The 11,115-nt window shown below is 61.1% G+C and overlaps 2 protein-coding genes across 4 annotated transcripts; one reads left to right on the top strand and one right to left on the bottom strand.

Moving 5' to 3' along the window:
- The first annotated feature begins 1,385 nt into the window (after positions 1-1,385).
- Positions 1,386-5,059, top strand: CHLRE_04g217946v5 (uncharacterized protein). Its single transcript, XM_001701192.2, has 6 exons — positions 1,386-1,548; positions 1,744-2,324; positions 2,574-2,657; positions 3,018-3,136; positions 3,575-3,695; positions 3,972-5,059. The coding sequence occupies exons 1-6, from the start codon at positions 1,535-1,537 to the stop codon at positions 4,124-4,126; spliced, it is 1,074 nt and encodes a 357-aa protein (XP_001701244.2). The 5' UTR covers positions 1,386-1,534; the 3' UTR covers positions 4,127-5,059.
- A 24-nt stretch (positions 5,060-5,083) lies between these two features.
- On the bottom strand, positions 5,084-11,115 carry CHLRE_04g217945v5 (uncharacterized protein). 3 transcript variants are annotated; one of them, XM_043061780.1, is made up of 13 exons: positions 10,152-10,588; positions 9,570-9,731; positions 9,285-9,382; positions 8,867-9,008; positions 8,404-8,525; positions 7,951-8,056; positions 7,623-7,675; positions 7,459-7,488; positions 7,210-7,260; positions 6,904-6,966; positions 6,564-6,624; positions 6,245-6,364; positions 5,084-5,315 (listed from the first exon to the last, which is right to left on the bottom strand). In XM_043061780.1, the coding sequence occupies exons 1-12, from the start codon at positions 10,413-10,415 to the stop codon at positions 6,254-6,256; spliced, it is 1,263 nt and encodes a 420-aa protein (XP_042925036.1). In that variant the 5' UTR covers positions 10,416-10,588; the 3' UTR covers positions 5,084-5,315; positions 6,245-6,253. The 3 variants fall into 3 exon arrangements, with proteins under 3 accessions (XP_042925036.1, XP_042925034.1, XP_042925035.1); XM_043061778.1 differs by lacking the exon at positions 5,084-5,315 and having other exon boundaries at positions 5,440-6,364; positions 10,152-11,115; XM_043061779.1 differs by lacking the exon at positions 5,084-5,315 and having other exon boundaries at positions 5,440-6,364.

The following is an 11,115-nucleotide window of genomic DNA, read 5'->3' as shown; positions in this document are numbered from 1 at the left end:
AACTTCGAGGTCCTGATAGAGGGGGCGTGTCATCCCTCTGGCCCCTTCACATTAACAATAGCCTTGACTGGCTTCCCCAGCCCCAGGCCCCCACTGGTGTAACAGCGGCGTCTACCATGCATGCAGGCCAGGCAGGTGGACCTGGCGTGCACCGGGTCCACCTGGCGCGCATAGTGCGGGCCGTACTGGATTGGTTGTGGGATTGGACCGGTCGCGTCCCAAGCATCTACTGTCCTCTGTTCACGATTCGTGCACTGTACTGCCTGGTTGCCGAGAATGAACGCGAACTTCACAGGAGCTGCTCTTTGTCGGGCGGGCTCCCGGCCAGTGCGCACTTCACATTCTGGATGCAAAACTTGTAAATAATGAAGAGGCTTGTGGCGGGCGTGATTAAGGAATCGCATTCGCAATCACCGCCGACCGAATGGGCCCGGAGTGTCCGACAAAAAGGAAACGGGGCGAAGTCCCCGATCCCAATTTATGTTGGCTGTCACGGCCCAAGCATGGTATGCGGTAGGGTTGTCAACGGGGCTTAGTGCAGCAAATGAGGATGCGCGGAGGTGTGCGGAGCAGCGCGGCGGGGCCAAGCGGGTCCCACTCCAGGAAAAAGCGTGTCCCCAGAGAGGCGCCCACGCGAAGGCACCAAAACCCCCTGGAAGATTCTCCTTTAAGGATGCCACCACGTCTACGGACTCGTTCTATGGCTTCCTGATGTTTAAAGGACAATCTTCCAGGGGGGGTTCACCGCGTGCCGCACGGTGCCGCTCGCCAAACCCGCACGCCGAGGAGGCCAGGAGACGTCCCCCCGAGCAAATGCAGAGCGGGATACAGACTCCACCCTTTTACTGTATATGTTACCTGCAATATGTTGAGGCAATAGCAGGCTAAAACGTGCTCGTTGATGCTCAAGTCGCGAAATTGACCGAAGCCAACATCCTGCATAGGCGTTGTTTTCGGGCGTTATCGATTGCCGTCAACACAAATATATGCATAGGTGTAATCAGGCTACTGTCTGGCCTGATGCGGCGTGTCCTTGCGAACGCGACATTTAGATGTTCGAGGTCGGCCCCGGCTCGATTCAGTGCCCCGTGGTGACTGTAATGACCTCATATGTGATATCAGATGCTGTACGAATGGTATTGGGCTGGGGACATGAGGCCCGTAGAGCCGTGCGCGAGTGGGGGAGAGGTAGGCTGGAGCAAATGGAGACGAGGATTTTGGAGAAGACAAGCAAAAGCGCATGTGCCATTGAGTTGTTTTGCGTTGAGGGTACGTGATATCGTAGGCTTGGGGGCCGAGTCAGGGACGGGCTCGGGGAAAACACGGCGTGTCTGCGAGATTCCGCGTGGCGCATTATCCCTTGCTTGCTGGGTGCCACTACAGAAACAGTCACCAGAAAACCTATCCCTGCCATCGCAAGCTTATAACCGCGTTTGTTGGTTCTTTCTTGACAACTAGGGTCATCATCCCCTCCTGACCTGTTTGCGCTGCGCGGCCCGTCGCGAGGCTCTCACGTCAACATATACTTGCTTTCATGCTGGCTACAAGGTGTGCGATTTTCAGGCCGTGACTCTTTCCCGCCCTCGGTCTCGCGGAACTGCTTCATGCTCTGCTTTCTGCACAGTGACCATGTAATTTATTAAGAACGTGACACATAGTATCCAGTGCAAGTTGAGTGCTGCAGCTCGCGCGGGCTCTTGAGCGACTTCAGTTTGCCCTCCGAAAACCCCCGCACTGTCGCAGGCCGCCCGTCGGTGCGCCCTCGCGGGGAGCCCTGTGCCGCGCGCCTCGCGCTCTGTCCCGCCGCTCGCTCTTGGCCGTGCCGCCTGCTGCGGCGCCAGCCTCGGGCCCCGGACCGGCATCTTCGGGACCGCCCGGCCCGTCGCCATCCTCGAGCGACTACATAAACCCAGCGTACTTCTACGCCAACCCCTTCGCGCCAGCTCAGGGCGCAACTTCCTCCAGCTCATCGCCCGGATCCAGCGGCCCCAGCTCCCACGCCACTGTCCTCCGCACCGTTGACTCGGTCGTTGCGGCCGCCAGCGCAGCACGCGCCGCAGCCACCGCCCGCGCGGCCGTAGCGGCACGCTCTGCTTCCCCTTCCCCCTCCTCCTCGAGCGCTTCCAGCTCTCCCGGCAGCCAGACGCACGCCCGTGCGCCCGCGGTATCCACAGCTGCTGCTGCCCCGTCTTCTTCCCCCGCGGCCCCCGCCGCGCAGGCCGCCTCCACCGCTCCGGTGCAGCTGTCGCCTGCAGCCGCTCCTGCGCTAGCCACCAACACCTTTGCCAGCATGGACGAGGGAGACGCGCCCGCTGCCGCCCCTGGTAGGTTGCTGGGCAGTCGCTGAGCACCAGTCAGCCACTACCGGGCTCAGGCCCAACTGCTTCCGGGCAACGCTTGTGCAGGCCCCTCCTGCGCGCGGCCCTGTCTTGTGCGCACTGCATGCGGCTTGCCAGTGGAACTGGCTTGGCACAGGCACCACCGGCAGGCCCTGCCCCTTCAATACGAGCGCTTTCAGGAGCGCTTCTGTGTTTCACGGTGCTAACCTCGCTCTGTTCTTGTACTAGCAACAGGTGGCGTTCGGCTGCTTGTGGTGGTGGGTGTGGTCCTGCTGGACGACCCACTGTGGGACCACGAGACGGGCGAGCCCAGCAAGGGTAAGCCGGCACAGGGGGTAGTGTTTTCCCAACGCCGGGCCGGGGGTACTGTGCCGAGCTCAACTAACGATGCTGGGGGAGGGGCAAGGGAAAAGGCGCGGGCTCACAGGGGTCAGAGTCTATAGCAGTAACGTTACTGCGGCCGTGGAGCAGTGACAGCGGTGAGGGGAGAGGATCGCCGGTGTAGGAAGCGTGTGGGCGATGGGGGCATAAGGTGATCAGGGGATGTGGGGTGGGGCATGGCATGTAGGGCAGTGACGGCACCTGCGCCTGGTTTAGTGTACGGCGTGTTGGCAGCGTATTGCACTGCTTGCTTATGGGTGGAAATGTAGCTTGTTGGTCATGCCCTGTCACGCGCAGGCGCCGCCGCCGCGGATCGGCCTGTGCGGGTGCTGCTGGCTCAGCGGCCTGTGGGCAAGAGCAACGCGGGGCTGTGGGAGTTCCCGGGCGGCAAGGTGGACCCAGGGGAGACGCCCGAGGTGAGGACAGCGCTGCGTGGGATGGGGGGTAGGCGTCCATGAAAGACGGAATGGAAAGAAGTATGAAGTGCCTGCGGGGGCAATGATAGCTCAGGGAAAGCAATGACAGCACACTGGGGAGCAATGATGCAATGAGTCAAGTAGCCAAACGGGTGTTGGGGTGGGGGGACAGGAGAGGGAAAAGGGCGGGCGGGCAACACAGAAGAGTAAGGGTGCCGAGCATGTGTGTATGGACTTGCATGTATGCCTGCGTTGGGATCACTGACTATTGATGGGCCGGTGGTGGGTTGCCAGTCCAATTGTAGCGGGGACGGCGCCAGCCATCGGCTTTCTGCGACACATCAGAAGGATATCGTACTTGCAGTACCGCTGCGTCTTTGGACGCAGCTATTCCTAAGCACGGCATGCAACACATGACAACAATGGAAACCAACACAGGCGGCGCTGGTTCGCGAGCTGTATGAGGAGCTGGGCATCTCGGTGGACCCGGCGGACCTGGCGCCGCTCACATTTGCCTCCCACACCTACCCCACCTTCCACCTGCTCATGCCGCTGTATGGTGAGTGGGCTGCGACCTGCGGGGGCGTTTGGCCGTGGTCGTGGTGGTGGTGGTGGTGGTCGTGTCGTGGTTGTGGAGGGGCAAGGATGTGGCCATAGAGGAGGTAGGACATGGCCGCAGGACGAGAGAGAGCGGGATTAAAAGACACGGCAATGAAGTACCGGTAACTTGGGTTGCGCTCCGCGTATAGTTCATGCAAAACTGTGGACCTTGGCACCACAACCCCTTCCCTCCACCTTAAATCCCTCCTGTCTGTCCCTGTGTGCTTCATTACAGCCTGCCGGCGCTGGTCGGGCGTGCCTGTGGGCGCGGAGGGCCAGGCGGTGGCGTGGGCGGCTGCGGGCGAGGTGACGTCTTTCAACCTGACGCCTGCAGACATACCGCTGGTACCGGCTGTGCTGGCGGCTATGCGGCACTACCCCAGCCAGTAGGCAGGGCAGCAGAGGCGCAGCAGAGGCGCTGAGGGCTGGCCACACAGGCGGCGACGACCGCCACGCGCCATGCGCGCAGGCGCACGTGTAGGTCAGCGGTTGGGCTGTGATGCCGGCTGGGGACCAGCTGCGCGGTAGCTGTGGGGGCGGCTAGCGCTGCCGACTAACGCGAGCTGCAAGTTGCACAGGCAGCTCGTCGTGCTGACAGCCAGAAGCCAGGGGCAAGGCCCGGCGACGATGGGTAGCATAAACACGCCTGGATGGTCCTGTGGCGGCTCGGAGGCGGATGCACGGTTGCTTCAGTCATGCGCACCAGCACGTGCCCGAGTGACCTACGTCATAGGTGCTGCTTACAGCTATGCGCTAGTTTGGAGTTTGGAACTCACAGAGAAGAGAAAACACGGTTTTGCCCATTATGCTTCATTTGTGGTGTGATTCTTGTTTCGGTGTGATTCTTGTTTCGGGCTTGCAGACTTGCTACGATACAGCTGCGCCAGTCGGCGGCCTGGCGCCGTCACGGCTGTTGTCTTGATTTCGCGGTACAGGGCTGTACTTATATCCGGCTGTACATTGATTGGGATTGCATTTGGGATGGTTGGAGTTAGAGAATTGGTCCGTAACTCTGAACGTCGCAGATTCCGATGGCGTGTGCCAAAGCGACTTACATATGATTGGCTGTAGGCTCTGAAGGCTGTGCCTGCGTGCGGTAACGTTGCGAGGCTCTTGGCATCTAGGTGCCGACCCGTAGATGGGGGATCGTGCCAGATGGTAGGGTAGGACGCGCAGTCGGAAAGGACATGGCGGCGCTTCGTTGCAGCGGGAACACCTAGCATGTGTGGCGGCGGTCTGACAGACAGGCATGAGATCGGACGAGCTAGACGTGTGGGTCAGCAGAGATTGGTCGAGGTTCTCCCGATGTAATACGCAGTCGGAAATGGCGTTACGCATCGCTGCAACAGGAAGTACGGTAGCCATCCGGCCACTGGGCCACTGCATGCATGGGTATCCTTGGAGCTTGGCTTGCAGCTGGAGCCAGTGAGCCACCCCGGGCCACCCAACATCCCGCCTGGCCCAAGCGTGCTGACTCAAATGCTACTCCAAATCCGGGCAACGCTACCCGTCCTGCCTCCCATGTGTCCTACGGCAACGCCTCGGAGGCGGCGCAGTGCTCCTGTGCTCCCGTGGTGTGCTGTCCGGAGCAGAGAAGAGTGGGGAGGGGTTCACGAACGGCTAATCAGCATGAATGGATGGTGAAGTGGGCGAAGTGGAAGAGGTGTGGGGCGGGTAGAAAGCTCAGGACCTTACCCCATGGCCCATGCTCAAATTTACAGAGCTTCGCACGTACTTCTTCTAGTTTTGTCAGGGGTGGTCTGATAAGGAAGTTCTGGGCCGCCACAGTTGGGGGGCCGGTCGTCGTCCCTGGGGGTCCGTCGGGTTTCGGGAGCCCATCCTGGCGGATTTCGGGAAGCACAACTAGGGGCCAAACGTAGCACTACGAGGCTCATATGTGCACGACATGCCGTACTACGCACAAACAAAGCGTAGCAAGGCTAAGTTGCGCGTCCGGGCGTGGACATGTCGGCACATGTCCCCACATTCGACACAAGTGCAGTGACACGGCTGGGCTCTCAAGCGCTGGTGCGCACGAATTCACGCCTGAAAAGGCTGCCGATGCACACTGTCCATTCGTCACGCGGCAGAGAGTTGAGCGCGGGGTGGGCTGGGTCGAGGGGATTTCCATGGATAGGATCCCGCGTGTGATTGAAGTCAGCAGGACACGTGCGCGTACCAGACAGTCCTTGGCCGCTTCTCAAACCGTCCTAATTGCCAGCCAGCCGCACCGCAATACATACGCACCATGCACTGATGCAAACATGCAGTACAGACCTCAAAAGCAAGAAGCCCCATATTATGACCAACGGCGCAGCCTTGCCTGGACAGGGGCCGCTATCTCTCTGCCTGGTGGGGGTGTGCGTAGCTCCGCCCATGGGTCCAGCAGCCTTTGAGTATGCATAAACACCATGCAGTCCATGTGTATCTGTGCTCGCGCTTCGTGCGATCGTGGTGGTGGGGGCAGTGGGAGGAGGGGGTGGGACGAGGAGGGCCATGCAACCCCACCTGCTTTGTCTATTTGCCCGGCAGCCGTTTGGCCGCCATCGCCGTGGCCGAGGGCCTCTTCACGTCCCATGCCAGCCCTGTCAGCTCCAGGATCCGAATCATGTAGTACGACATGTCCACCTGCCACGTGGCGGTTGGAGTTACGTGGTCAGCCGGTTAGCAGGTGGCAGGCGATATGTTGATGTCCGCTCGGTAGCAGGTGCAGCAGCGGCGTGCGATCGCTGGCGGTGACTAACAAGAATGGCGTCCTTCGTTTGTGATGTGTGCTTGACTTCCCATCCGCCCCCGCCTTGCCCTCGTGCCGCACCCACTCACGCACCTCCCACCACTCCAGACCGTGGGCTGCCGAGTACTCGAAGGCGTGGTGGTTGTTGTGGTGCCTTCGGGGAGGGGGGGGGGGCAGCGCAGTGACCGTAGTTAGAGGACGCCTAGGTCACCGAGAAGCATACAGCTGCAACACCGCCCCAGAACGTGCCCGATGCTGTGCGGCCCCTTCAGGCTGCCACAACGGACCCAACAGGTGTACCCGTTGGCCCACCGGATAACACCATCGACTATTCGCAAGACATGCTGCCGCGCTAAACAGTACCGCCGCACCGACTCCGGCTACGGAATCTTTCAGGCTTTAATCAACCCCCAGCGCCCCGATGATGACTCACCCATCACCGAACACCAGCAGGCCCACCAACCAGTTGTTGCGGGAACTGTCGTCAGACTGGTACCTGCAGCAGCCGCAGCAGCCGCAGCAGGGCCCGGGCAACAGGGGGCGGAACGGGACGAGTGACATGACATGGTAGCGGTGTGCGGGCAGGCGCATGGGGCAGCCGCAGGGGAACGGGTTGGCGTGCCGGACTGGCACAGCGCTCGGTAGCCCGGTACAGCCACAGCAGCACTGAAATGCTGAAATGCGAATGCGAATGCGAGTGCAGCAGCACGTGATCACGCACAGATCGCAACGCACGCACCGCTGCTCGCCCCAGATGTGTACGGCCGAGTTGACCAGCCACGTCATGTGCCTGTGCGAATAAACGTCATGCAAGGATGTACGATTAGCGATGGCGTACGTCTAACCCGCCGACTCATCGTGTCCTATCATGGTCAGCAACGGACGGAAGCAAAGCTGAGGTTGCATGCGTGAACGCGAGTGCTTACTGGCCCCGCGCCCGCCACAAGTACCGGTATCTGCGACCCGTACTGCTGCACGAGGCACTCACATGGTGAAGAGCACGCGGATGACGAAGCCCCTGCATGCAGGAGGCATGACACAGGAGGTTGGGTGGAGTGGTCAGCAACAAGCCAGGGGACCGTCACTGTTCAACAGACAGCATGCAAGGCAAGCAGCAGCAGCATTGGACTATCCACGTCGTCACTCACTCACCAAATGAGGTACGGCACGCCGCCCCACAAATAGAAGAACACGCCCTGCCCGATCTGTGGCGAGCAGATCGACAACATGGGAGGATGGGTACTTGGCTTTGCAGCGTGTGCAACGTCATGGCGAAACTGGCTGTTTCGCCCGAATACTGTCCCTGAAGTCCTTGTGTTTACCGTAGGTTGAAACTGAAACACCCCATCCCCTGTGCTGCATCTTACTGTCGCTGTCCTGCAACCCCAGCCACTAGCCCAGCCACTAGCCCACCCACATCCCCACCAGCTGCAGTTCTCCCCAGACCCGCCCCTGCCCTCAACCCCCCACCGCTCCGCACCTGGTGGTACATGTAGGTGTCTCTCAGCCAGCCGTAGAAGGCTGGGCTCTCCTTGTAGAACCAGGGCGGTGACAGCGAGTCCTTCATGTTTCCCTGCGCGTCGCGGCTGTGTGGCGGGCAGCAGCAGGGGCGGCAGGGGCAGCAGCAGCGGGAGCAGCAGGGGCAGCGGCGCAGCGGGCATGGGAGGTTGGGCAGGGAGACGGGGCAGGTGCAGACGTGGGTGCATAGGTGGGCAGAGTACAAGCAAGAGTACGAGAGCAGCGCGGTTGTAGGCTGCGGCGGCTGCCCAGACGCATGGGTGATCCGTGCCATGCAGGGACGACAGCCAGGCTGCAGTACGATGACGCATGCATCCAACCCAGTACTCAACCGCAAACCCCCCGCGTGAACCCCACCCCCAACCTCGACCCCCGACCCCCACCCTCGACCCCCACCCCCGAACCCCGACCCCACCGTGTGCTGTTGAGCGCCTCATCGAACAGCCAGCCCATGTGGCTGTGCCACAGCCCGTCCCGCGGCGAGTGGCGGTCGGCGGGCGTGTCGGAGTGCAGGTGGTGCCAGCGGTGCATCTTGCTCTGTGTGTGGGGTGGGGGTTAATTCATGATTACTTAATTGGTGAAGGCGTAGCCAGGTACAGTAGTACAGCAGGGGGGAGGCAGGCAGGCAGGCAGGAAGGCAGCGGAGGGCGGAAGATGGGTGAGTTGTGTGAGTGACGATGCGATGTAAAGCCTGCGTGAAGCGGAGCCAGAGGATCCAGAAAGCGTGAAAGAAATCGGAACGGAGTGCGCGGATCCAGGCAGCAACACTGCATGTCTGTCGCCCACCCACTCAGTGCGCCGCACCGGTTCTCTCTCCAGCACACACTCAGGCCCCACTCCCCCCCACTCATGTCACACTGCCAGTGCCACGCACTCACCCACTCAATGGGGTCTCCCTCGAAGGCCAGGGCGCCGCAGTAGGCCAGCAGGTACTCGAGCGGCTTGACGCAGCGGAAGGACTTGTGGCTGAGCTGGCGGTGGTACGACATGGAGATGCCCAGCATGCCCGTCACCACGTAGCTGCGGGGAGGGGGAGGAGGGGGGTTACATTCATGATTAGTTAAGTGGTAATTGGAGCAGGGGCCGGGGCAGCCCTTTCACGGAGAGCGGGGTGATTGACTCGCAAGTTTGGAGGAGGGGGCCACGGGGGTAGACAAACATAAGCCCAAACCCAGGGCACGAAGGGCACGAAGCCAAGCCCTCCAGCTAAGCTCTCCACGCCACCCCCTCCACGCCATTCCCTCCAGACACCCCTCCCCCTCCCCCTGCTCCTCCCGCTCCCGCTGCTGCTCTCACCCCGCCAGGCACAGCTGCAGGCACTCCGGGCTGTAGGTGAGCGGGCCGCCCACCAGCGCCACAAGGTGCATGGCGGAGAAGAAGGCCAGGTAGCCCACCTGAGGGGAGGAAGTGGGCGGGGTTTCGGGGGGGGGGGCATTTGGGTGATGGCAGGGCGCAGGTGGCGTGTGCCCACATTGGGTGACTCGTACGCGCACCAGCCCTCATGCCCTCGCCGACATCCGGCCGCCGTTGCCTGTCCCGCCCCAACAGCTCTCTCGCTCGCCAAGAGGTCAAGTAGCTCACGTCTGTGTCTGTGTAGGTGCGGTTGAGGAAGTACGGCCGCAGCTGCTGCACGCTGAGCTCGGACAGCGCGGGGGTGTAGCGGGGAAAGGGCGGGTTTCGCAGCGTGTCTGGATCCAGGTCCTCGGGTTTGGCCAGCTGCAGCCCGAGCAGCGAGGTGAAGGCCTTTTGGGGGGGGGGGGGTGAAGGCAGGGAGGTGTGTGTGTGTGTGTGTGTGTGTGTGTGTGTGTGTGTGTGTGTGTGTGTGTGTGTGTGTGTGTGTGTGTGTGTGTGTGTGTGTGTGTGTGTGTATGTGGTTGGAGGGGGGAAGGGGCCAAGAGTACGAGGGAGGCACAGGATTGGCCGGGGTGCTGGAGGGCGCCGAGGCGGTTCCAGCTGCCGCCTCGCGTGCAAGTTGGCCTAACCTCCATCCATCTTACTCTCCATTCCGTCCCTTCCTTTCGCAACCTGCTTAACCCCTGCGTGCCTATGTCACAACAGGTCACCGCATCTGACACCTCCAATCGCCAGCAGGACCTGGCACAGGGCGCTGGTCTCCTCGACCCTTCCCTCCATCCCTCTCAAGTCTCAACCCCACAGCTCCACCTTGGCAAAGGCCTTTCGGCTGCCGCTTGAGTTGCTGACGCGCTCCACCACCGGCTCTGGCGCGTCCGGGGTTGCCGACGTTACCGCCCTAGACGCCTCTACTCCTTGTTGCGATTGCCGCTGCGCGCATGGCACGACTGTTGCACGAGTGGGGACGCACCCAGGACGCCGCGTGGTGCACCGGGTCAGTTCCCGGCTGAGAATCGGACATGTGTTTGAGTAGGTCTGTGGAGAACGCGACGTTTGTGCACGCAGGGCTTGCATTTTGTAAGAGGGTCCGGGGTACTGGGAAAGATCTCCCTTGTGCAGAAATATTTTACATGTGTATGTGCCCGTATTAATGAGCAAGCACCTGCGGATTGCACATGACCGCGCGGCATCATGCATCATGTCGCGCAACATGCGAGCTCCACAAGGGCATGTAAGTTATATGTGAGACCCGGGCTGTTATATCTTTATGTAAAGCTATAATCGCGACTAAAGCGTGTGGGAAATGACAAGTAAGGTCCCCTAGAATTCACCCGCATCGCCGCAGTGCCCCCAAACCCCGACCGGTTACCGTGGATACTCTAGTTTTGTGGCCCAAAACTAGCATCAATGACTGTAGACAGTGTGCGACCTTGTGTGCGACCTTTCCTTGCGATGCAACCTTCTTCGGGACTCGCCTCGCCCTGCATCTGCTCTCCAACAGTCGTATTTCTGGGCGTCGTAGGAAGCAAAGTTCCGACAGCTTCCCGCGTGGTTTACATGGCCTTGTCTATCCCTGTTCGGCCCGCAACATCGCACCAACCGCCGAAAGAAGGCGCAAATCTCACAGCGCTTCCTCACCTTGAACCCTTGCCTGATCTCGCCTACTATCTAAACAAGTGCACTTATGTAGCGCCTGTGAGTCAGCGGCCTCAAGACGAGTGTCGGGCCTGCCCATCAAAGCAAGCTTGCAGGTGGCCTGGGCCGCCTCGCCACC

The sequence above is a fragment of the Chlamydomonas reinhardtii genome, chromosome 4 (genome assembly GCF_000002595.2).
Source record: "Chlamydomonas reinhardtii strain CC-503 cw92 mt+ chromosome 4, whole genome shotgun sequence".
NCBI lineage: Eukaryota > Viridiplantae > Chlorophyta > Chlorophyceae > Chlamydomonadales > Chlamydomonadaceae > Chlamydomonas > Chlamydomonas reinhardtii.
Note: the sequence above shows the minus strand (reverse complement) of the source record. Positions and strands in the feature narration are given on the sequence as shown.